This window comes from Mustela lutreola, chromosome 1 (assembly GCF_030435805.1).
Source record: "Mustela lutreola isolate mMusLut2 chromosome 1, mMusLut2.pri, whole genome shotgun sequence".
In the NCBI taxonomy this organism is placed as follows: Eukaryota; Metazoa; Chordata; class Mammalia; order Carnivora; family Mustelidae; genus Mustela; species Mustela lutreola.
Window position 1 is genome coordinate 4,379,042 of NC_081290.1, and position 26,442 is coordinate 4,405,483.

At 46.8% G+C, this 26,442-nt stretch overlaps 1 protein-coding gene across 4 annotated transcripts in view; it reads right to left on the bottom strand.

The window, feature by feature from the left end:
- The window catches only part of FRAS1 (Fraser extracellular matrix complex subunit 1), a 409,111-nt gene that overhangs the window by 26,797 nt on the left and 355,872 nt on the right, over window positions 1-26,442 (bottom strand). For 3 of the 4 annotated variants that reach the window (XM_059156621.1, XM_059156705.1, XM_059156534.1), the window contains 11 exons: window positions 25,654-25,998; window positions 24,047-24,207; window positions 23,363-23,510; window positions 16,444-16,649; window positions 13,061-13,217; window positions 10,930-11,130; window positions 9,216-9,403; window positions 7,712-7,987; window positions 4,802-5,034; window positions 2,813-2,973; window positions 1,419-1,633 (listed from right to left, as the gene is read on the bottom strand). In XM_059156621.1, the coding sequence (XP_059012604.1) occupies window positions 1,419-1,633; window positions 2,813-2,973; window positions 4,802-5,034; window positions 7,712-7,987; window positions 9,216-9,403; window positions 10,930-11,130; window positions 13,061-13,217; window positions 16,444-16,649; window positions 23,363-23,510; window positions 24,047-24,207; window positions 25,654-25,998 (2,291 nt within the window). Of the gene's footprint in view, window positions 1-1,418; window positions 1,634-2,812; window positions 2,974-4,112; window positions 4,630-4,801; window positions 5,035-7,711; window positions 7,988-9,215; window positions 9,404-10,929; window positions 11,131-13,060; window positions 13,218-16,443; window positions 16,650-23,362; window positions 23,511-24,046; window positions 24,208-25,653; window positions 25,999-26,442 lie in introns of those variants that run through there. The other variant, XM_059156780.1, reaches the window with a different exon arrangement.

Here is a 26,442-nt window from a genome sequence, read left to right on the forward strand (position 1 = left end):
GACATAATCTAGGGCTTGGTTGTAAATTCTACATTTTCTACCATATACCAGCTGTTTCAACCATTTTTGAAGAAACAGACTGCAATGAAGTCCTTCTGTGTATCTATTCTATGTTGGTTTAAGAAGTGAGGTGTTTATAATGACAAATCTTAGTCTTTGAGATTTTTAGGCATATTCTGAACAAAAATACCCCAAAATGTAATTAGGGTAAAAACCATGGAGAACACAGAATACTAAATTTTGAGAAGCCAGAGGAGGAACCAATCACTTAGTTTTGCATTTTGGGGAGTTGAACTTAGGTCATGCAACTGCAGAGACAGAAAGCCAACCTAAGAACGCCTTCATTTTCCGTTCGGTAGAGGGCAGTAGTGCACATGAAATGAGAGTGAACCAACAGGGGAGGCATTACAAAGAAACAAACAAATTTTAATCAAAGACAGGGTCCCAAAATAATTACTCTAAGAGCCTCCAGAAGTCCCTCTTTCCTGTTTAAATCTGATTTGAAATGAAGGACAGACGTCACTTTTAGCTCACTGAGATAGCCGCTCACGAGTGGGTACAATCTGCTTCAGATTTAATTTTCCTATGAGGATCTGTTAGCCTCAACCCTTTGGTAGAACTGCCCTCCTAGGATGATGGCTTCTTACTAAAATTCTGTCACTCGTGTTTAGTAACTGTTGAGAAGTGTCGGGGCACCTGGGTGACTCAGTCGGTGAAGTGTCTGCCTTGGGCTCAGGTCATGATCTCCAGGTCCTGGGATCGAGCCCCACGTTGGGATCCCTGCTCAGTGGGGAGCCTGCTTCTCCCTCTCCCTCTGACCCTGCCCCTCGCTTGTATTCGACCTCTTCCTCAAATAAATTTTAAAAAGTGTCCATTTTTGCAAGGTTGTCAGTTCGGCACAAGTTTGAAGTAGGCATGAAATCAATGTGTTTTAGACAATTGTCTCCATAATGCTTAAAAAGAGAGCGGCTCTACTTGTCTTCTGAAAGGGCGCACCTCCTTTCAACTTATTTCCCCACGCACGGAAGAGAATACATCTACTCTGTAATAACTTTACCATCAAAAGTAAATCCTTTTGGCTTTCTACAGTATACCTAGAGGGAAAAAAAAATACATATCTGGAGAAGTAAATATTAGATTCTTATATAAGTGGCTGTGCCAGACAGTACATTTTTTCCACATTAATTTTAACATTTTCCACATTCTTCTTCCAATGAATTGATTTAGCAGACTTAGGGGGGCTCCTTCTAGCCACCAAGCTGCTCAGGGACTTCAATTAAAGAAGACTCCCTTGGCTCTCCCAGTTCTTGGAGGCCGCTGGAAGCAGCATCCTAACAGAAGCGCTTTCAGGAACAAAAGAGGTTTCCATCCAGCATGCAGGTGCGCGCCGCCTTCCCAGAAGCCCCCGGAACACCCACCTGGAAGTCGGCAGTGACGGACCCCCCGCAGACATCAATTAACTCGGTCATGTCGTAATAGGCATCAAAGGTCCAGACGCAGCTCTTGAGGTTCAGGTGTTTGTAGAGCTGGATGGTCTTGGGCTCCCGGACGCTGGGGTCGAACTGGAAGGGGCGGTCGTATCCAGGCCCCAGGGCCGTGCTGTCATAGACCCTGTCGTCCAGGAACCCGGCCTCTGTGCGGGGGGAGGAGCGAGGAAAAGTGACTCAGTCTGTGGACAGGCCCCTCACGGGCTGCCCGGGAGCTGAGTGGAGAGAAGGGACGTGTCCTTGTGAGGCTGAAATAACCCGTCCTTCCTCAGAGACTCTGTGAGAGAGCAATCCAGGCTCCCCAAACACACTGGGTGAGAAGGTGAGGAGCTAGATGATGACCTGTTGCCTGGGTTACATAGAGTGACCGAGGTCACAGGTCCTCTAAGCGGCTGCAGGAACCCCAGGAAGAAAGGTGAGCAACTGACACTCTCCATGGAGCCAGCGCTCATGGCCCCACGGGTCTCGGAAAAGAAAACACACTGAAACTTTGCAATCAATTCTTGAAGACACAGACTTACTATACGGATAATTCGTTGATGAATTGTTATTTTTTAAGACTGATTTTTTTTTTAAAAAACAGCTTTTATGTAAAGACAACAAACATCCGACTTCCTCTTCCCCTCCTATGGTTTCTGAACACTTGGGGGAAAAAAAATCTTAATTTTGTGTTAATGAGTAAATAGCTCGCTAATGGTGCTTGACTGAAACTCCCGTGCTGCGGGAAAAATTATGGGCAAAAATCATCGAGAGAAATGCTGCCAAGCAACTGAACTGTTCTAAATTAAGGAAGACCTTAATGCAGCAGCGAGCTACATACAGATGCGATTTTAGAGTATCCGGATTACGGTTCTTTACAGCACTAAGGGCAACCATAGTATTCTGAAGCAGTTGACGCATTTCTTAGAATGTTTAACACCAGCACGTGGTCCTCTGCCCCGCTAAGGACTGGGATCTCAGTTAACATGTGTTGAGTTTAATTGTGTTTAAGTAGGAAGAGGAACAAACTTTCAGCCGGTAGCCAGAGCCTGTCCCTTACGGCGGCTGCAGATACGGCCCGGTTAGACGTTCAGGTGTGGCTCAGTGACTTGCAGGTGATTCACCCTCAACCAATCTCTGCTGTGCAAAGAGTTTGATGGCTACACCCTTGTTTTCTCTCATCGCGCCACTGCCTGAGCGGCCTGCGCCTGGCCACCTGCTCGGAGGGACGCCACTCTTGCCGCAGGTCCTGAGGACGCGGGACAGGAAGCCGAGTTCTCTTTGCTGTGTCCCCAGGCCACGGGGCTGGGCTGGAAGGCGAGAGCCACGCGGGGGCCGTCCCTCACCTGAGATGCCTCTCAGGTCGCGGGTGCTGACGAGGTTGGAGCAAACGTGCTGGTGTCGGTAGATGGACTCGGACAAGAGGAAGTGCAGGTTGTGCAGCGGCATGGTGGAGATGAGCGGCAGCATTCCGTCCTGGTGTGGGATCTGCACGGAGATGTGGATTCTGGGGCAAAAATGGGCAGAGATAGTGTTGAGGTGCACGCTGGGAACCGCTAACGTGCTACGTGTCTTCCTCACGACTTACTCTGCCTGCACCAAGGAATCTACCATTTTCCGTCCTGAAGCTTCCCAAGGAGGACGATGCCCACGTGGGGTCGCTCCCCACCCCTCCCGCCAAGAAATCCTCTGGCTCAGACCTGATAGCAATCAGGAATCACAATTTTTTTCTCTTCTGTACCAGGAAAGATAACGTCACATCCACAAATTACTTTAAAGCTTTCTTTTGCTTTCAATGGAAGCTTTGTTTCCTCGTGAGCTACAGTGGGGTGACTGATAGAGGTAGCGTCTCCTTCTCTGTCACAGGGGGTGTCTGGGGGAGACCGGGGAGGGCTGACACCTATATTTTTTTAAGTATTTGTGCCAAATGACATCACTGAGCTCTTTAAACTCTAAGGTCAACTATTCCTACCCAGGACAATATCTTAGAAAGAGTCAGATCCCTCTGCTCCTACTGCCTCCTCCCAACTTAAAGAGCCTTCTCCCCCCTCCCCCCTTCAAGTTCCCAGCGACGCGAGCGGCCCCCAGTGGCCCCCATCCACAGGGGCTCGTAGAGCTTAGCTGCCTGTGCACGGGGACGTCTGTCACTTCCAGACTCTGTTTATCTTGCCTCCCCACAACGAGGACAAGGATCATTGCGTTCACTTCTTTCGTGTCTCCAGAGCACGTAGTGTAAAATTCTAAATAAAATACGAGCTTAGTAAATATGGACTAAGACTGAGACACGACAGAACTGTACTTAGGGGCTGTGTTATTTTCATTGTACAAGTTTAAATTTTCAGCATGTTGATTGAGGGCGCCTTTGAGTTTTTATAGCTTGACTCTTGGAACAAAAGCCCAAGAGACATCTTTAAGAGGAATCAGAATCTTGGAATAGGAACGGGATGTCTCTTTTGCTAAGAAGGGGTCAGTCGTGCCTTGGGCACTTCTGCTACTGCTTTCTAACAAAAGTAAATCTTATTCTACGAGGAAAAAAGAAAGAATTTGCATATTCCTGGCTCCATACTTAAATCTGTTTTTTTCTCCATGCAAATGAACCCTCTTCTCTGAACTCAGTTGTTCATAAAGGCACAGGTACAAGTACCACAAGGTTCAATGAATATGTATAATACACACGAATCCCTTTTAGCTAGGCAAACATGAAAGTATCTCTCTTCCATCAAAATCATGGGAGCATAGGAAAAAAATAAAAGCACATCTGTCCAGTGACTTTCAATTTATACGGCGTTATTATTCCGTTCACTAGATATTTAACAAGTGTTCCTTAGGGGCCAAAAAGCACCGTCCTGGCCAGAGGGGATCCAGGAATAACGATAATCGGGGTCTCTGCCGTCAGCATCTACTGCGGGCCAGAGAGGCAGGGAATGATGGTAACGCTCTGAAAGAGGCGAACGTGGTGCCAGGGGAGCTGGGAGGAGGAGCTTCCAAATCAAACTGGGAAAGATGATGAGGAAGTTTCTAGAAGGGCTGTCAGGCGCTAGTAGAGCAGGACCACAGGATTTCACTCTGGTGAGTGGAAGGGGTCGGGGATCGCAGTCAGGAGCCCTGGGGCTGGAGTCAGTGTGATTCTCTGTGGGCAGACCGGCTGGCGAGGGACAGGAGGCTACGGAGACAGGCAAGGGGACGGATTTTAGGGGTTTCTGAAGAACTTAAATGTTTTCTGGGGCATTTATGACCGTGATTCTGAATTTCGCAGCAGCATCACTCGCTGCTCTGCCTCCTCCGGCAAACACACACAGGAGAGCCCCTCGCTGTGGACGGCGCCCCGGCCCGACCTGTTCGGATGCTCCTTGTGCTTGACGTCCAGGTACTTCAAGGTGGCGATGAAGGACTGTGCCTGGAAGCCCCTGGCTGTCCCGGCCACCACAGGGGTGTGGCACACAGCACTGTCGGTTCCAATGGTAACAATGTTGCTCCTCAAGGAGGTGCCCACGTGGCCCACCTTGTCTACAGCCTTGGCCACACAGCGCACGTGGAACCGCCGGCTGAAGTAAATGCTGTCCAGGACCTACCGGGAAAGATCAAAGACTTGAGACGTGTGTCTGCTCCTCAAAGAGCTCCTGCCGCTGCATCGTCTGGACGATATGACACGGCCAGTCTCTGGCACAGGGTTATCTGGGCAGACCATCCGTCATCTGTCTGTCCATCCGTCTATCCACTCATCTCTCTATCTGCTCATTCCTTCACCACAAAACTGCTGACTTTCTCCCAGGAGCCAGGCACTAGGGACAAAGGAGCGAGTATGTATAGCCCAAGGCCGTGTGGCAGACCAGGAGCAAGTAGACAGAGAGGAGCAAGAGCCCAGAGATGACCGGCCCCGGGGACAGCATCGTTCTCTGTGTCGGTTAGCGTCAGCGTAAGGACCACGCGGCTAGTCTCCAGCCCTTCCATTAAGACTGGTTGGCCTCCAGGTCACTTTTGCTGAGGATACAGTGTCAGGACACCGAAAAGAGAGGCTTCCTTCCCGGGGTTCTTATTTTCCTTTCTTTCCCAGGGCTCGCCCCTCCCCCACCCCCGCCTAATGACCACACACGCTGCAAAGGTTGTAATAACAGGAAGAGTTGAAGTCGAGAACGTGGCCTCTGACACCTACTGGCCTGTGAAGGTCCTTCGACAGATTCTTTCATGTTCTCAGCCTTAGAGAAGCCATAAGAATGCTTAGCTCGGGCTCTGCAGACTACATGGTCACCACAACTCTCTAGATAATGTGCACATACACGCAGGGAAGCACATAAGAAGGAAAGGTAATTGGTGGTTCTGTGTGCCATAGACCTCCCACAAAGCAACCATACAAACTTATAAATTCTACCCATGAAAACAGTTTTCACTGAAGTCCATTAAAAATTAAAGAGGATTTTTTCCATTAAAATTGTTTTAATTAGCTGCCAACGCTTTATTTATTTATTTACACATGAACTTCGTTCAGAAGGGATTTGAGGCCTCTTAGACAGATGCACACAATACAATGCTATTAAATAAATAATTGAAGAAACAAAGATAGAGCAAAGGAAACTGGGATGAAAGTATTAGTCACCAAGTCATCGCAAGAAGAAAAACTGAAACATCAACTTGGTTAAGTTAAAAATGTATATTTGCTGGGACGCCTGGGTGGCTCAGTAGGTTAAGCAGCTGCCTTCGGCTCAGGTCATGATCCCAGTGTCCTGGGATCGAGTCCCACATCGGACTCCTTGCTTGGCAGGGAGCCTGCTTCTCCCTCTGCCTCTGCCTCTGCCTGCCTCTCTGTCTGCCTGTGCTCACTTGCTCTCTCTCCCTCTATCTCTGACAAATAAATAAATAAAATCTTAAAAAAAAAATGTATATTTGGCCAAATCAGACCAAGCTGCCTTCCTGGTTTTTTCAAAAGAGAATTAGATACTTAGAAAACCATAAGCTGTAAAGTCTTATCATCTAAGTTTTTAAATTTTATCAGCTACTCTGAACTAGGTTACTTTGCAAAAGAAATGACTTCTTGTCTTTTCTGAATCCGCTGTGCAAAAAACAATGGAAATGAGTGACGTTGCTTCACCAGAGCCTCCACCCATCTGAGCCTCCCTGTGCCATGATCCCATCTACGGAAGCACTCCTCAAAGTGGGAACAAACTCAGAGTTGAAGAGGAAGAAATCTAGGGAAATACCGTCTGAAAGAAATCTCTCATGTGCCAAACTATTAAGTGCACTACTTTTGATCAAAACGATCGAGGGCTACCAGGCTGTGGGCCTCCACTGCTTTTAGCTGTCTCTCTGAGGAGAATGTCCTCACTGCTGTGACGAGCAGTCCCCACAGGGCGCTCTTTCTTTCTTTCTTTTTTTTTTTTTTTTAAAGATTTTATTTATTTATCTGACAGAGATCACAAGCAGGCAGAGAAGCAGGCAGAGAGAGGAGGAAGCAGGCTCCCTGCTGAGCAGAGAGCCTGATGCGGGGCTCGATCCCAGGACCTTGGGATCATGACCTGAGCCGAAGGCAGCGGCTTAACCAGGGCGCTCTTTCTTAAGGCTGGGAAAACCCTCACTGTTCATTGCTCTGTGATGGCGGCAGAGGTGTTGGTCTGGTGTCTCGACTCTTTGAGGACAGCAACTGCGTGGTGAACGTCTCACGCCCTCCTACAATTCTGTATAACACCGATCACTTGAGAAACAACCTATCATTTGTTTAATTACTGCGCCATCCCTACTGTGTGCCCTCCATGTGCCGGGCATGTTAGGCTCCACAAACATGGTAGAAGCCTTGGTCTTCTACCCAGGGGTTTATAACCTACTATTTACTGAATGACGGAAAACATGTGGAAAAGAGGAATCAGTAATTGTACCTACGTGGAATTTTTGACTTACTTTACCATTTATAGACACTTTTATATCTGATTAGTCAAAGACTTTGTCAAGTGACTAAGTGGAAATATTCTTTTGCAGATCAGGAAACACAGACCCAAGGAGGTGAAGTGACCTCTTAACATCACGTAGTTCAAAGTAGGCAGAATCGAGATTAGTAAACAGATTGTCTGATAACTAACTTGGATCTCTTTCTACGACACCATAGTACCTTACGTACAAGAATAAAAATACCTGTGAATATACTGTGTGTACCTGATGACTTGTTTATTTTATTCCAAACGCCACACAGGAGCCTTCAGGAGCGTGACAGAGTTGGAGCGACAAGAAGAGCACCGGGCCCAGAGCCACAGACCTACCATGTGGTTGACACTGGTGAAGGGCGTGCTGTCAGTGATGGTTTCAAAGGGTGACCGGGCGCCGTTGCCGTCCGTGGGGGTGGCCACCTCCCAGCTGAACTGCACCAGTGTTTGGTTGATACCCGCCTCGCTGCAACGCTCCCTCATGACGGCGTACTTCGGGAAATGGGGGTCGCAGGGGGTCACGCAAACCAGCGGGTAGCCGGGGGACGGGGATTTCTTGACTCCCTCCTTGCTCACTTCTTCTACATGGTCATAGTCAGAAAGCGTGACAACCTGAAAAGGAGCAACAAAGCTTCAGACTGGGCTGGGCGTTGGGAGGCTCCGAGAACTAAGGGTCCCCTCTCCAGAGAGCCACGAGGTCCCTTAACTGCTAGGGATTCTTTAAAATACAACAAAAAGAAAAAGAGAGAGAGAGAGAGAGGGAGGGAGAAAAAGAGAAAACATAACAGTGGAAGTTTTCATAGCGTTTGGCCAGGCATCCCTAGAAGATACTACAGACCTTTAGTGCTGAAGAAGATCCTCTGTCTGCCTGAGCTAAAAGCTTTAATATCTTGTTAATCTTATTCCTAAATCAGAGCTCAATCACTCATGTGAAAAATACTTTTATGTTTATGAACCACTGTAACCAAAGCTGTATGATGAATCACAGTTACTAGTTTAAAGTTGCATTAAGAAAAAACAAAATAAATAAAGTTGCATTAAATTATTAATGGTGTGCAGTAGTGTATTTGGCAAAACGAAAGCAAATAAAGGGAGAGCGTTTCCTCCACGGTTGAATAAGAGACCCCTTTGGGATGATCCTTCTTCTGTATGAGACTAGCCAGGGAAAGCTAGACTTATTCTGACTGCTCCATTATGACGGCTTAAATTTCGCTTGGCAACCTCCAGGCATTTTCCTCCTGATTGTAAAGTCAGGGCATTCGTTCTACACATCACATCCCCAAACTGGGGGACTGGGTACTGCGCTTCTGCAAATACTTAGCTCTATGCATTGGCATGTACGGGGGGGAAGAGCCATGGGGTAGCATCACTTTATTCCCTCCTTCTTCTAGGTCCCACGTAAGAAATGAGAGCAATCGCATTATGCTTCCCGTGTTTATCAGACTAAAGCGTCAACATGGTTTGGTCTTACTCTAATGTTCAAACGGGGTTTCTCATCCTCAGCACTACAGACATTGGTGCCAAATAATTCTTTGTTGTGGGGCTGTCCTGTGCATTGTAGGATGTCTAGCAGGGCCCTGCCTTCTACCCACTAGATGCTAATAGTACCTAGTGTGACAGTCGTGACAACCAGAGATGTCACTAGACATTGGCAAATGTCCCCTGGAGGTGGTGGCCCGGGGGGGGGGGGATCTAGGAAGGGAAGGACGAGCTGGCCCCCGGTGGAGGACCACTGTGTTAGAAGAATGAAGCTGGCCCCAGAAGGCCTGCTCCTCTCAAGTCACCATCTACTAGTCACTAGGACATAAAAGCAGGGACCCCTTTGGGTCAAGCAACTCACGATGGGCGGTGCTGGCAATATGAGACTGCCCGCCGCCTCCTGGTCTAGAATCGTCACCGTGGCCGTGGTCACATCGCCAAGAACTGCTTCCACTGGGTCATCTGGGCCGAGGACGAGGGAGAAAGATTCGTGCCATTCCCGGTCGTCATTGGCTAGGATCTCGACTTTAAAAAAGATATGGTCCACACCTTCACCAAGGACAGAGCAGAAAGAGCAGAGGTTCGTGTTAGCTGACCTGCCTCAGACGACGCAGGCTGGCACCGCTGAAATTTCATATTATAATATGCCCTTTCCTTTCAGAGGTTTTCGATAAACACGGTGGCTGCTAATCACTTGAGTCCCGTCTCCAGGGAGAAATCTATTTTAGAGACCAAACTCCACTAGAGGCTCAGTTTTGCAGACTTCCTATCCAACACCGTATGAGGATTAATGGGCCCTGCCTGACACGAGCCGGTCGTAATAAAAATCTATGATCCAAAATACACTCCACCCTGCTCATGAGGTTTTTTGCTTAATTTTTCTTTCCCTCTACACGTAGGCATGAGCCCCTGCGTGGCTGTGAGCGCTTGCACACACAGACACCCCTCAGGGCTGTCCTCGAAGGCATCCTACAAGGCCGTCCCCGCCAAGACAGGAGCGGACGGGTTTGGCAGCCAGGAAGGAGCTGGGTTAGAGCCGTAGGAACTGCCTGCTCTTCCTGCCAAAACGATTCTCTGGGGGAGCAAGTATCCCTGGCAGGGCTTAAGTTTCCTTCTTCCTCTCCTACGAACACCTGGGCTGGGCTGTTTCCAAGACCTCTCTTTTCTCTAGATCCTTACGCAGAAAAAGAAAAAGACAAGACACATGGAGGAACGGCCCTGGTGTGGAGGCGGAGGAAGGGCTTCTACCTTTCCGGCAAACGCCCAGCAGATGCACACGGGTTGGAGCCAGAAGCCCTTTAAAACGTCGCCCCCTCATTTCTGAGGAGGTCACTTCCTCCCCCCACTTGCCAAGACGTCTCTGAGAGGCCTTCTACCACCGCTGCCCACTTCTGGCTCTGTCAGAAACGGCGCCAGGACCTACACCGGTCTGTTCATCTCACATTCCTCCAGAAAGTTCTGTGAGAAAATCTAGCATAGAATTCCAGTCCTTCTCTGTCTCATTGCTCCCATCAAACCACCATATAAGAAAGTTAAACAGCTCCCTGTGACCTGCATCTCATCTTCCTCTCTCTCGTCCCTGACTCATGTCCGTAGTTCCCTCTAGAATAAACCTTTTCTGGAAATCTCGTAACAGGGTATCCCGTCTCCTAGCCCATGTTCAACCAGAGGAGCACAGAGATTGTGCCTTCTGCATCTGAGTCATCCCTGAAGGACCCGGCACACTGCCTCGTGCCCGGGTTTTACGGAATGATGGTGGTGATGTTTGTTCTTTAAAATCAAATGCATCTATGACTCAACCAAGTCATAGGTTCACAACAGCCAAAACATCCTTTTAAATGAGCCCAAATCAGAAGCATGTTCTGAAGCAAGGGACCTACTCTGGTTCTTTCTCAATGCCACTGTTAGCAACTAAAGATTTTAAAGCTTCCTGTAGAAGCAAACGTGTGCCTAATGAGTACTTCATGCTTAGTCGGCACCACAGTTTGCCTCTACTGCTCGTTCCTTTCTTCGAATACAAGATATTTGCCCTTCTGTCAAGTAAAACCCGCAGCCTGGGGCTGGCGTTCCATTACCAGGACTGAACTTCAAGATTCTGCTCTTTGGGTAATAATCCACCCCGGACTGGGCAGACCCGTCCCGCGTGCTGCAGCGGATCTTGGACGTCCTGTTCTGATCTCCTCGGCGGATCACCTTGATGTTCAGGAGGGCAGTGGAGTCTGGCCCCGAGGGTTCGCGGATCTGGTATGCGGCTTCTTCGAACTCAATGGTAGGGGCTAAGGAAACAGGTTAGAAAGACCAGAGCAAGTTGGAGAAGCACGAAGGGTTCCAGTCCCCTGAAAACACCTCACAAAGGCAGGAGGGAGCTTTCCACACTAGTAAGCAACACAACGGAAAAATGGCTTGCGGTCATAAAAATCAATCCATTTTACTCCTCAGTAAAGCTTTGGAGAAGGAACTTATTTATGATTCTGCGGGAGTTGCTCCTCACAGGTTTCTTACTAAAAACAATAGTGGGGGAAATATTTTTAAGCACTTTGAAATGCATGATGTCCACGTTTCCATCTGGGCAGTACAGCTCACAGAATGTTTTTAGATTCACACACTTGTCAGGGGACTGAGACAGAGCAAGCCCTTGATAAATACCGATCGACCGATTGCATGAATCAACTCTTTTTCATTTATGAGATATGAATTTCTAAGCTGTAGAATTTATCTCACTTATATACTCCCTGAACTTCCCACGTCCGTCTCTCATCTCTGATCTGAGTTCCTTCTTCCCAGAGCCCTCATGCCTCCCTTTCCTTAAAATTTTCTAACTACGCATGGGTTCTTTCGTTAAAAATGAGTGGTTTTCATGAAGAGCACAAGCCTTCCTAGCCCACTCTGGTTTGAGGTACTAGTCTCATTGCTATGAAGTGATGAATACGTTACTTTTTACAAAAATTTCAAATTGTGCCTTCTTTTTCACTATATTTTCACGGGGAAGGGTGAGGTGGTAGTTGTGGATAGGGACAAAAAAATGTGAAAATTGAGAGTAATTACAAATTTCATACCACTTCTAATATACTATAATATTTTGCAGATATTTCTAGAGTCTCTGTTCATTTTCCTCTTTCCCTCTCAGAAAATCAATTCGTCCTAATCATAGAAGAGAAGCTTCCTTGGAGACTTGGTAGTTTTTGATGAAAGCTCCTTGGCCCTGGGGAGAGTCACTCACAACCTCTCTGAGCCTCCATCAGGTTTCCAGGCGACCGGGAGAGGTTCACTTCAGGATCTGAGCCCGAGTCCCCGGATAAAGGACGAATCCAGCTTCAAGGCTGGCTTTTCTTATTTCACCCTATGTCCACAGTAGTCCTGATTTTATGCCAGAAACTGAGAGTGTCACTAACTGTCAGGTAGACCCTAAAATCTGATAAAATAAGGGTTACAAACAGTTTTGCTGCTGACAGCTGTGTAACTGAGAGCATAAATTATATAAATTTGCTGAGGCTCAATTTCTTCAGCTCTAATACAGGGATTCTAACGCCTCCCTCAGGGGTTACCGTCAGGATTAAATGAAATAATATAATATGCTTAGCGTGGTTCTTGGTCTACGGTAACATAAAAACACCGATTACTATTTGTAATATTACCCATTCCCTCATTAAAATATCTATCTGAATAAAACAATTTTGTCCCAAGTTGAAACAGATTTGGTTTTGTTTTCCCTAGTACCGGGGGCATTCCTTGCTGACACCTGACTCAAGAATTTAAGATTTGGGGGGTTAATAGGCCAAATCAATTAGAAGGAAACTGAGAAATTAGACTTTTCCGGGAAGGTGGCAGTATTTAAATCAGTTCATTGGATTCAACTGATTCTGATCGTATTTCCAATCTGGCTTCTGAACTGTAGTGACTTACATAGGTTTTATTCTCTGCCTGCCTTAGCGTCTCTGTCCTAGCTTGTAAGCACACTCCTTCCTTATCTCTGGGCCAGGTGGTGGGGCATCATGAGAGTAAGAAGAGCTATCGCCTTATTGGAGCTGCAGGAGAGTGATCACTAGCTGCCAACAGTTTATATAAATACTCTGAGACTGTTATCAGTAGGCAATTTTATGGCACTTTCATTTAAAAAAAAAAAAACACCTATAATTACATTATTAGTAACACATCAGTTCATGTTCTATCAACCAGAGAGTAACTAAAGGCAGTAGTGTCTGTTACCGTCTTCATCATTGGATATGGTGACGGTGGCCACGTTATTCTTCCCGATTCTGGCTCCGCTCCAGTGGTTTCCAAGGGGATGGCCAAGGTAGACCCTGAATTGTTCCTCAGGCTCAAACACGGAGTCATCATGGATAGAGACAGTACAGTTCTTCATCTAGAGCCGATGCCATGAGATAGATTAAAATTTGCACTGAAAAATCAGTACTTTTCTTGCTTTTCCTAGAAAATGATTTTTCTTCTTTGCGGCATCAAAGAGTCAACAAGAATTTGAAAGGTCTCAAACCATTTTGTTTGTAAAACAGAATATTTAAATCTAACAGTTCATGCCTGACAGGGACATACCTATGTGAGAAGCCTCATATTAGAATATTCCAAACCTCTCAGAATGACTGGTTTTGTGGAAAAACAAGATCAATAAAACACCCCAGTCCAATGTAGCTGCAGGAAACCTGTGCACTTTTCCCTGATCAGACCAAGGCACAAGCGTGCGTTCTGAAAGGTGCAATTTGGATGACGGCTGAACACATGCATTAGGCTTCCTGGAGAAGGCTGAACAGTGGTCTGTCCCCTCAGTGGCAACTGGCAGGTTTCAGAAGGAACTCAGAAAGGCTCCTCTCTGATACCTCTCAGTGCCGCAGAACTCTCAAACGCCCTGCCAGATGGTGTCTCATCGGAACACTGCCAAATTCCCAAAGTCTGAGAACACAACCTAATCCCTGCTTGACAGTTGGAGCAAATCAAGTGCTTCTCCCACTGATTGTTCTCTACCGAGGACTGTATTCTTAAGAAAACAGAAAATAAGGCCAAAGCGTTTTAGATGACGCGGTGACCTCAATGGTAGAGTCACATGATGTGAATGGGATTATTTTTAGTCGAACCATGTTAAATGCACTCTGCCACGGGGTTGCCAAGGACCTGCGGGCACAGAGAAGTTCCACTCTCATTCTTTCGAAGGCCCACGAAATGGAAGGAAGCACTCCTGTGAGTGTTTATAGGTAGCTCGCGAACCGGGTTTTAAGTCCCTGAACAATGTCCCTTTTTTTTTTCCCGATAGAAAACATGAACTCAGTAGTGACTCCTCAGGATATCTCTTAAACAACGACATTCTCGTGAATGACAAGTTTCAAAGACAAACTGCTTAGCACGCCAGAGAAAATGAAGATTCCAAAGTGCGTTTGTGGAGAATGGGAGGTTGTCGCGTGAGTGACATATGCATGGTCAGACCGTATTTTCTTTGTAATTTTATTAAATTATAAACTGTCTCCTGGATAAGCAGAGAATCTTCTTTTGAACTTAAGACAAATACAGACATGTAGACTCAAAGCTGAAGATGGTATCTGTTGCATTTGTGTATGTTTTTAAACACACGTTTCAACCTGCCACCAGTAAAATTCCCATAAAATACAGTTAAGACAGGGTTTCTATGAGTCACGAATGCATAAAAGACCAAGAGCCTAAAAGAAGGCAGCTGTCACTTTTTTTTGGTAGTAAAGATGAACAGAGGAAGATTCCTGTGTGACCTGGGCTGGCTAAGAACTTCTGATGCTAAACTTCAAAAGGACTAATCATAGGGCAAACACCTGATACATTTGACTCTACCAGAATTGAAAACTCTGTTCAACTACGAACACTGTGATTAAAGGTTATAGATAAGTGACAGGATGCAAAAATACGTTTACAATTTCTAAAATGTCTACAACCAGCAAGGAATTAATAATTAGAATATGCAAGAAAGACTGCAAATCAGCAAGAAAACGATAACAAGGGGGCGCCTGGGTGGCTCAGGGAGTTAAGCCTCTGCCTTCGGCTCAGGTCATGATCCCAGGGTCCTGGATCGAGTCCCGCATCGGGCTCTCTGCTCGGTGGGGAGCCTGTTTCCCTCTCTCTCTCTCTCTCTGTCTGCCTCTCTGCTTACTTGTGATCTCTGTCTGTCAAATAAATAAATAAATAAAAATCCAGAAAAAAAGAAAAAGATAGTAATGCAATAGTAAGGAATACAGGATAAAAATGACAAATTTACCTAAGAGGAAAGCCAGTGAGCTAACAAGCATATACACTGGTAGTAACTGGAGAAATGCAAATTAAAATGAGATTTAACTATATACGTATCAGATTAGCAAAAATTCAAAAGATGAGTACTGTATTGGAGAGGATATAGGATTATAACAACCTTCAGGCCACAGCTAGCAACTTTATGGAAAGTGTTCTGACACTATTTTTTCAAATTAAGCCCATACGTGGCCTTCGGTCCAGCACATTTGCTGCCGAGTGTACATCCGAAGACGTTCCCACTCAGGTCTGCAAGAGGACGTGTAGGAGGATGTGCCCTCAAGCATTCTCTGTGGCGGCAGCATGTTAGGAGATGAGTGGGTGCTGTCTCTGAGTTCCTCACTGTCTACTGCTGAGAGTGGATGGTTACAATGTACTAAGTGTCCATCATGAAATATTACGCGCTATCTCAGCAACAGATTAGATGTACACATAAATGACGTGGACAGATACTAAAACACCTTACTGAGTAAACAGAGTAAAAGTTTGAAAAAGAAAATTGTTTAATGTATAAATTAAAATCTGCATACAAGACAACCAGCATTTTTAAGGAACAAATACAAATTAAGAAATATGTAAACACAACAGATTGGTGAGTTCTCAAGTGGGGAAGAAGTGTGGCTGGAGAACAGGCGTAAAATAACGCAAAATCAGAGAAAGGCCTCAAAGTGACTGAGGGGACTGTGTGTCTCAAATCAAGAAGGTATAGGTGACTCAATGATCTCAAACTGAAATCCAAAAATGTGGAAATAGAATTCCTGTTCCATATATACACACTTTGGACATACACCGAGGTTGCAGGCTTCGGTTCTAATGTGGTCATGTTTACTGACTGGAAGTTCTCAGGAGCTCTTGTGTCCACCTGCCCACTTTTCTATAACTGCTAAGAAGAGAGCACTTTCCTGCCTTGAATCTGCTCAGTGTCTGCCTATTTGGTCCTACCCTATGGCTTCTGTATTAGAATCTATGCTGCCCTGGGACAGGGGCCCAGGTTCTAGAGGATTGTCTCGTCCTGCTCTGGGTAACACTGGTGGAGTGCGTCATCTCTAATGTAGCTGCAAATTAAGAGAAGCCTCATTCATTTGATTTTGCTACATTCCAGAAATGTTACATGTCATCTAAATTCCTGCTTCAACCAACGATATACGGATTTTGTTGTAAATAGGAGACCAAGAAAACAGCTACAGGGGACAGATGATAGTATTACAGATAGTATCGGCCAGTAAAAGAATTCCTAGATGTTCAGAATTTGTCTTAATGTCTTCGTTATGGGTAAGTAAAGGCATCAAGGAAAGAGAATCTGATCTTTCAGCCATCACGAACCCACTTACTTTCTCCCCCTTCAGAAACGTAATCCGTGAAGAGTCCGCATTTCTTCTCTCCTCAAAGTCCTCCATGACCTGGGCTGAATGGCCCTGGGTGTAGCACCTCACCGACGACTCATAGCTCAGGTCTCCACTCCGAATGATGGGCACATGCAGGACACCCTCCTTCTCCTTCACTAGGAGCAGATCCTTGGCAAACTGCATGCTGGGCACTGCGGGAGCCGGAGGAAAGATGGAGGCATTGTTAGTGAGGAACAGAGGCGTGGCGGCCGCGGCCCTCACTCGCCACTTGGCAGGACAGGTCTACTAAGGGCCGTCCCCCCGGCTGGCGAGTCAGAGATGGCAGCAGATTTAGAGGCCTGGTTGCTCTCAGGACCAGGGATCTGCTTCCATTGCTGAGCAGGCTTCTAATGAAACGATAACTCCATTTTGCACCTGTTTCTCCCAGCGTCAGGGTGAGGTCCCCATCTCAAACACAGGTAAGTAACGCAAGCAAAGAAATGGGCCAGGTATGAGGAAAGTTTTGGTTGAGACTTGGATACACACACACACACACACACACACACAAACACAAATTCACTTTCCTTCTAAGGCTACACAAGGAAAAGAGCAGTGTGAGCCTGACGATAAATGGGCACTGACACTGGTCCTGGGGCCAGGGAGAGGACAGGGGGAAGTGGGGGTTCCGGGACGGAGGAAGGCACAGGCTGTTCCAGGGGGGGTCGTCCCTCAGCCCCAGTCCTTGGTTGGCAGGTTACCCTCTTTTCAAATGAAGCCAGAAATCTGGATTTTTATGTCATATCCGCTAAAATTTTAAAAAGCAATGAGTTAAAACAGTAAAAAGAAGTTTCACAGAGACCAAACTATTGGGCCAAACAAAAGACATCCACATGCTGAATTTGGTCAGTGGAATAAAAATCACGTTTTCTTTTATAGTTTACATTGGTCTCATCTGACTTTAGGAAAGGACCATAGCCAACCTGTGGTTAAAAACACGTGCTTTGCAATTGGCAGGCCTGCATTTCCAACCCAGTCCTGCTACTCACAGTCCTGCAATATAGGATATTTAGATTTTCTGAGTCCTGGGGGTTTTTATTTATAAATTAGAAATATTACTATCCAACTCCTAGAGGGGTTGGAAGGAGTGAATTTAATGAAATAATGTCCACACGGTGCTCAACACAGTATCTGGTACATCACAAGCACTCATATTTGGTAGGAATTATATTATGGTTTGTAATGTCCCCAACCCCAGTATTCTCAATGGGAAGAACCACTTTTTACTCCTTATTTCCTACAGTGCCTACCGTGATGCTCTACATTAAGACATGCCCTCTTCTGAGACTAACATCTTGTCAATTGCTGGTTCGTTCTTTCATATATATATATATATGTGGAAGACAGACAGATAGATATATTTTTATTTATTTATGAGAGAGAGAGAGCAGGCAGTGGGTTGAGGGAGAGGCAGAGAGAGACTCAGACGGACACCCTGCTGAACACAGATCCTGATGTGGGGCTCGATCCCACAACTCCGAGATCAGGACCTGAGCCAAAACCAAGAGGCGGACATTCAGCAGACTGTGCCACCTAAGCCCCCTGCTGGCTATTTCTTTCTTAATGAGCAATACAAAGAGGGAGCCCCTCCAGTCACGTGTCAGAGTCTCCTGTGGCAGAAACTGACCCTGAAGCGGTCATCTCCCATCTCCCTGCCGCGTCTTGTACATTCCCTGCCAAACCTGAAAGGAAGGGACCAAAACCTTAGCACTCTTCAAGTCAAAAGAGTCTGTTTGCCTCCCAACTGTGGGTATTAGCAAAAAACAGAGCAAACTCACTGTCTAAGCTAAACCAAACAGTTATCACGTTACTACCAAAGAAAAACCCAGCAGATCCTTCTTAAAAGAAGACCACACCTAAGGGATAATTAGCTTTGGCATCAGGCCCCGAACATTTATCCCTTAGGGCTCTGTCACCCAGTAAAACGGTCTGTACTGTTAAAAGGCGGCAATGACATGACCTAGCATAGAAGGACAAGAAGGAAACTTGTGGGCAGGGAAAAACAACAAGCAAGGAAGCTTTCTGCTCATGACATGCTTATCGAAAGCTTTGGGTTGATTTTTCTTGCTGGCCCGACAGGCATTAAGTCAGATGAAAGTTAAAAGCGAAAGTGGTAATGTTTGGGTTTTGTCCTGTATTAATCAACCCCCAATTCTTCTTGAGCTGTAAAAGACTGCCCCCCCCCCCCCCCCCTTTAACCAGATCGTAAACCTCACTCCTTTCCCTGTGTGGAGAAGAAAGGCAGCGCGACAAGTAAGAGAGGTGGGCGAACGCGTCTCCTGATGCCTGCGGCGCTGGGACGGCCCCGGCCTCACGGGCCCCGTGGAATGAGGCAAGAGACAACGGAAGGACCATATTCAGCAACGGATTTGCGCATGGGGCTTTACGGCCGACAAAGGAAAGGTCCAGCCCAAGTCAGGCCGTGTGTGAAGGACCGGACCCATGTCATTTCATGTCCCCTCTCAACAGCCCAGCTCCGATCCCCTCCGAAAGCAGGAGCGCGGCTCTCAGTTCTGCCCGCGGCGCTCCTCTCCTTCCACACCGACGGGGGGGGCAGGCCCATGAAGTGGGGATCGCCGTGGGGCGCACAGGCTCGTGCTAGACATCACCCGCACCGGCAGCCCTCTCGGAGCCCTCGTCCACACAGCCAGAGCGCACTGATCTCCTGACTCGTGTCAGTCCTGGGTCCTGAGAGAGATCGTGGGACTCTGCTCTCCCGCACAGCGCCGGGCGCCAGTCTTAGGCACCGAAAATGCTCACGACGTGCTGTTCTCCACTAGCCTTCTCAGTAACTGGCAAAGTTAAGTGCAAATGCGACCCCCTGAGATTCGAGGGCCTCTCTATGGGCAACGGTTAGGCTGGAGACGTAGGCGAGATCCTGCCTCCGGTTCTCTCGAGTTAGGGCAGGTAGGATGCAGTGAGCACGTAGGGGTGTGATGAGATCGTGGCCACGAGGCCCTTCTTGCCTTGCTCGGCATTCCTCAGGTCCGTGCCAAAGTCTAACTCCAGGTACCAGAGCAGAAGAGGAAAATGCAAATAGGAAAAGGTTCTGAGATGAGTTACTTGGATGATTTAAGGGCCTGGGGTCACCCTGTGAAAAAGATGAAAGGCCTAAGGTCACTTTGGAAGGCTAAAGGTTGACTTGATAAGGACGCTGAGGGACATCAAGCATCTGCAAGTGCAAGGGGAAGAGTACAAAACTAGAGACAGAATGCGGACAGAAGAGACCTAGGCGTTAGGTCTGGTCCCATCGCCTCCTCTCCGTGTGACCTTGGACAAATGATCCGGCCCGCTTCACTAGTTGAGGAGCTTGTGAAGATTAGAGAGAAGGTAAGATCTTTCCACCTCACAGTGTGCACACAGACAAGACTCAACAAGAGTTAGTGATCACTAAGAAGACGATAACCAAGAAACACAGCCACTGAAACACTACGACAGGTTTCTGAAACAGGTTTGGGGATTTCTTTCTCTGGGATAAATTCTTGACTGAATATAGTTTGTTGTAGCCTTTCTGAAAGATGAGAAATATTTTAACATACTCATTTTCTAAGTTTGCAGCACTAATGTTTGTCAATAAAAGGTGGAGAGAAATCCCAGTGGAGTATTTCCTATTAATCTGGGGCAATGCATTTTGTGTGTGTGACTGGAGTCCCACTGGCAAGTGTGAAAAATTACCCATGTGTCAGGAAGAAAAGAAATAAACATGTAATGAAATCTATGTGCCTGGTACCGTGGTAGATACCACACAAAGAGTATGGACAAGCCCAAGCCTTAGAACGCATGCTGGTCCCTCTCCGTGTGACTTCGGGTGTTCACTCCCCTGATTCTAGTCTCCTTATCTACGGAATAGAAACAAGTATAAAACCATGAGATTGCAAGTGAGATAATGGCTAGGATATCACCCTGTAAACTCTGAAGTAACATATGATATAAAATAGTTTAATTGTTATAATGTTGTTCACAGTTTAAAAGTTACCACTTTATGAATCACAAACCTAAATGTAAAACTTAAAACTAAAACATCCAGAAGGAAACACGGGAAAAAAGTCTTTATAATCCTGGGTCAGGGAGATATTTCTTAGAGACAACATTAAAAGTACAATCCAGGGGCGCCTGGGTGGCTCAGTGGGTTAAAGCCTCTGCCTTCGGCTCGGGTCATGGTCCCAGGGTCCTGGGATCGAGCCCCACATCGGGCTTTCTGCTCAGTGGGGAGCCTGCTTCCCTCTCTCTCTCTGCCTATCTCCTCTGCCTGCTTGTGATCTCTGTCTGTCAAATAAATAAAAATCTAAAAAAAAAAGTACAATCCATAATAGAATTATTGATAAATGGCACTATTTCAAAATGAAAAACTACTGCCCTTTGAAAGACATTATTAAAAAAACAACAAACAAGCCACGGATTAGGAGAAAATATTTGCCAAGCACAAATGTTTGTCCAGATTTTATGACAATGCAGTAATAGAGGGGAAAAACAACTCAATCAAAAATGGGGGAAATATTTGAATAATACTTCGCCAGAGAAGATACGTAGATGGCAAGTAAGCAGCCGAAAAGATCTCAACGTCACTAGTCACTAGAGAAATGACTTTCCCACCACAAGACATCACTGTATGTCTACGAGGATAACAGCAACAGAAGCCCAGAGAAAGCTGAAAACACCACATGTTGGTGCGGAGGAGGGGCAGCTAGAATTCTCCTACTCTGCTGGTGGGAACGCAGAGTAGCTACAACCACTTTGGACAACAGGCTGGCGATTTCTTGTGATGTGAAACAAACACCATCAAACAATGCAGCCACCCCACTCCTAAGTATTTCCCCCAGAGAAACAAAAACCTGTATTCGTATGAAAACCTATACACAAATATTTATAATCACTCTAGTCCTAACAGTCAAAATCTGGAAACAACCGAAATGCCATTCCCCGGGTGAACGGATGAACAAACTGTTGGGCATCTATATAACGGGAAACTGTTCCACGGTGAAGATAACGAACTTCTCGTATACGTAACAAAATGGACGGTTCTCAAGTGCAATCTTCTAATGAAAGAAGCCGGACACAAGCTGCTGTATTACAGGATTCCGATGATAAGAGTTTCTTGAAATGGCAAAACTGTATGGGCAAAAACCCAGCAGCCGTTGCCAGGGCTGGGGATGCGGAAGAGGCCGACGGCAGAGGAGCGCAGGGTGGCGGTGGAGGGGATTGTGCCGCTGCCGAAACCGGTCCACACTTTGATTGTGGTAGTGGGCACGCATGCCACGGTAGGCATCTGTCAAAACCCATAGAACTGTCCACTAAAGAGGGTGAATTTTAACTTATGGAAGTTAGATCTCAATAAACCTAGGTCTAAACTCTCATTTTGGACATTTGCATTATAAATGTATTACGTATGCATGTGCCTAGATGTGTCTTCTCTCTTTTCAAGGGCATGATATACATATTTCTCTTGAAGGGTCCACACAACAACAAACTGGTGAAAATGGTTGTCTCTAGGAGAACAACCAGAGGGTTTGGGACATAGGATTAGAAGGGAGACTTAATTTTCATAGCATACCTTTTTAGGGTCACTTTAAAGACTGTGTACATAGACAAATTATTTTAAAAAAATGAAAGCATTAAGGATCACCCTGCTGGGCTGCCTGTTTTTTTTTTTTTTAAGATTTTATTTATTTATTTGACGGACAGAGATCACAAGTAGGCAGAGAGGCAGACAGAGAGAGAGAGAGAGAGAGGAGGAAGCAGGCTCCCCGCTGAGCAGAGAGCCGGATGCGGGGCTCGATCCCAGGACCCTGAGATCATGACCTGAGCCGAAGGCAAAGGCTCAACCCACTGAGCCACCCGGAACCCTCTGCCTGTTCCTTTTATGGTGACTTTTCAGCCACCAAAAGAGTTTAATTATGGGCTCTGTCATCGACAAGTGGGGGACGTTATGAGGGTCTTCCTGCTGTAGGGAAGGAGGTTTGACCTGATCTTCTTACCCAACTCTAGAATCTGACAATTCTAGATTTCATCAACTCTTCCCGAGAAGCCTCTACCCTTTTCTGGCCATCTTCCTGTCACCTCTGCAGTGGCGACTGTATTTTCTTCATATACTTGCCGTCTACCCTCTCCTGGACACCACCCACAGGACCGCCAGTGTCCGTTTCCTCCAACCAAGATCCCACCACCGCTCGGCTTAGAAGCACCTGCTGCTCTTCTCGGCTTACACGTCCCTTAGGCGGCCACATGAGTCCTTTCAGAACCGGAAATGAAATGCGGAGGCAGGTGGGCGTCCCAACCTCGTGGCTTCTACTCACCTCCGGCCAGGCTTAAAGCAAAAGTGAGCATCTCACTCTTTTCCAGAGATGCATCTCTCAAAATTCTATACTTCATATAAGCTATATCTCTCCCTCTGACAAAACTGTGTTTTGCCATTCATTAGATGAGCTCCTATCACACCCTAAAACCTGTTAAATATCACGTCCTTTGTGAAATCCGTGATTCTCCCACACACAGCTGCTGTTCAATCCCTTCTGCTCCCCCGCACTGGATTTATAGCACTATTAGGTCATTTATCATAATACGCTCTAATTTTTCTGCTTGAAGGTCTGATCTTCTCCACTAAACAGTGAGCTTCTTAAGGACAGGGCCCAGAGCTTATATACCTTTTTGTGCCCAGCACAGCACCAGAAACATGAACGTTTATTTCTCCCCCATATTTTTATCTGACAGTAGGTACATAACACGTGTGCACACGTACACGTACACACACACACATACACACACATTTCTTGAATGAAAATGTGAATGAGTTCCAATGTCACATACTTGGAGGGCAAGAAAGAAATAGCACTATAGTCAGAGCCATGAGCTGGCATCTCCGCTATCTTACCATCCTGGAATGTATCATTAATCGCAATGACAGCCTGGAAGGGCTTGGTCAGTTCGGCGCCTTGTGCTGAGCTGAGAAAAACCACAAACGTCTCCAGCCCTTCAATTACTGGGTACTGAGTGTCATCTAAGATACTCAAGGTGCAGTACTAGAGGAAGAAAAACCAAGATGTTAATTAGACCCATTGCGGCGATCATTTTGCAATACACTGCATCATTATGTTATATACCTGAAATTAATATATGTCAATTATATCTCAATTTAAAAAATAATGTAAATATAAATATAAGAAGAAGAAAGATCAAAGTAAACCTTACAGAACGTCCAACACTCAGCACCCACTTGCCTTCGGGAGAGCAGCACAGAGATTATAACTTGCTTTCTCTGGTGGTCTTACAATACGTCTTTCTAACCCAGAAAATAATAGTCTCTTTATTACAAACGCTTAAGTGTTTTGTCTCTAGATGTTTACATCAACAGAGTGCAGTCCCCGTCCTCTATCGGTGATGATGGATATTAGATGCTGACAGTGTCCCTTGGAGGGTCTGTCGAAGACCTCTCTGGCTTTATTCTCTTGTTCGCACAGCGGTAAGGCAAGGAGCGTTTAGACCCCTTCATGGAGTTTGGGGAGCAGAACAGAGACAACATTGACAGGCCCGTCTGGCCTTCGGCAGCTGTGCTCACCTGCTCTGTGATGCCCGGCCCAAATTCCACCTTCCTAGAGCTGGGGACATAGTCAACTCCCGGAGTGGCGGACGCTGGGTCGGAGGGCCGTGTCGCACACCAGACAGAAGCGAACGTAGAAAGATCAGTTCCACGACGGATGACTGGAATCTTCACTGTACCTAAACGGAGATCCGTAGAGACGTCAACAGTCACCGCTGGGCCAGAAGCCAGGGGGTTTTCAGAACAGTGTTTTCCCTCACAGCGGCAGAGCTTTACGCAGGGAGCCCCGTCTAGGCCAACTTCAGTGGTCCTGGAGAGATAGCCCTTAGGGGAGAGTGGTTTTGTGGTTTCAGGAAAGACACCATTCTCAGGAGAAAAACAAACTGGAGAGGGCCCATCGAAAAACATCTCAAGCCTATTTTGGGAGAAGAAACTTAGAGACTAGGACCTCAGGGATGAGCTAGAAAATAGTCAATTAAGAAAGAACCAGCTAGGGGACTCTATGGGGCCTGAAGCTGAATGTTTCTAATTAAATGTTCCTAACTGGGTTGATCTCCCCATTTTATCTGAGTGCTGCACACGTCGTTACTTAAACCACATGTGCTGTCGCTTATCTCAGGAACGAAGCTCATCTTCTGGTCCACTGTCACATCACACTTTGTCGTGTCCTAACGATCTACATGTAGATTTTTAGCGATGTTCACAAGCAAGGTCAGAGAAAAGCTACATGAACATCCCATCGATCATACTTTCCTAGTCAGTAAGTGGTGACTGACAGCAGTCGTGGCTGTGCGCTCAGTGCGGAGGAGAGGAAACGGTACAGGAGAGCTCAGCGTTCTAACCCCTGCTCTGCCACGTTAGCCGCTGATCTCTGATGCTTTACTTCCCCTTTCTGAGCCTCCTTTTGCTCGTCTGTGTAACGTTCTCTTTTCTATAGAACATAAACGAGAAGGCGGGGAAAGCCGACGGCCCGGTGCCTGGCGTTCCGTAAGGGCCTGGAAATATGAGTTCCCGTGTTCCCTCATTCACCTCCAGACAGGTGAATGGCCTTGACCAGGTGGCTCAGGTCCGCGAGGGCTCAGCACAGCTGCCGCTCCTTCTGGCGGCACGTCTGCTCGCAGCGTGCGGACGACTTGGACACCTTCGTGGAGCCAAAGGAGGGACGCAGCCTGGGTGGAAGGAATCGGCCCACGGACTGCTTGGGGTGTTACACAAATGCGAAAGTTTCTTTGGTCAGGACACTGAACCTTCGGAATTTATTTGCCCTGGCAGTTGGCTGCATGCTGAATAACTTAGCTCCGTCCTCAACCGATCACAACTTCCGACTTCAGAGGCCAACAGGCTTAGCGTCGTGCCTTCCAGATCACAGAGATCCAGCACGAATCTCTGAGCCGGATCCGTCCCTGCCATCGGAGCCGGGGCAAGGAGAGAGAGCGGAATCCCCGCTCTGCACTACCTTCCATTCTCGGTCTTAACGCCTATCATTATAGGTCTCGGGCCGACAGCAGTGCCACTGAGGAACGTCACTCTCAAATGTCTTATGAACATTCTGAGAACTACAAGGAAACTGTCCAAGAACGCGGTCAGGATGTGGGTGATGGGGTCCCAGAGATGCTCTCTATTACCTGCATCCTCGCTGACGGTGAAAGCCGTGTTGCCCAGGGACACGGTGGAGGCGTCGTTGGGGCCACTAATGAGCACCTTGGCCGATGCCACCCGTCCAATGCGAGCGTTGTTGGAAGCATCTGCCAGGACGATCTCGAACTCCTCTTCTTCTTCATACTCACTGTCATCGATGACCATGACATCACAGGTGGACATGGTGACACCAGGCCCGAATATCACACGGCTGTCAGGAGACAGCCCTCTAGATTTAAAGTCCGAGCCCGATTCTAGAGCATAGAGGCTACTTCCCATAGCTGACTTCGGGACTGTGTAGCAAATTGCAGAAACGATGCTGCTTGAGTCGCCTGAAACACAGACGGTGAGAAAACCAGAGCATTTGAGTGAGTGCGCCACAAATTTTGAAATCTCTGATAATTTGGTAAGCTTGCTTCCCTCTGCCACATTCTATCACTGCTTCTGCTCCGACGCAAACATGAACCCTTCCTGCACTGCAGCTCCTGAAGCCTGTGGGATAAACCACATGAGGCTTTAACATACCCCAGACACTTCACCCAACAATTTAAAATGGATTTCCTGTTCTGTGAATTTTGTGCTCTGTTAATTCACAAGACTCATTGCTCACCATCTAAGACCACAGTGGGGAGAAAGATAAGAGACATATTTGGTACTTTAAGTAGCAAAGTAATTGTGTCCCGAAGGTAGCGCTCTGAGCACAGTTCACCGCCTTTCTGAATAAACTTCTGCACTTTAATTCCCAGGGAGAAATCAGCTTGTTTAAAAAAAGAAAA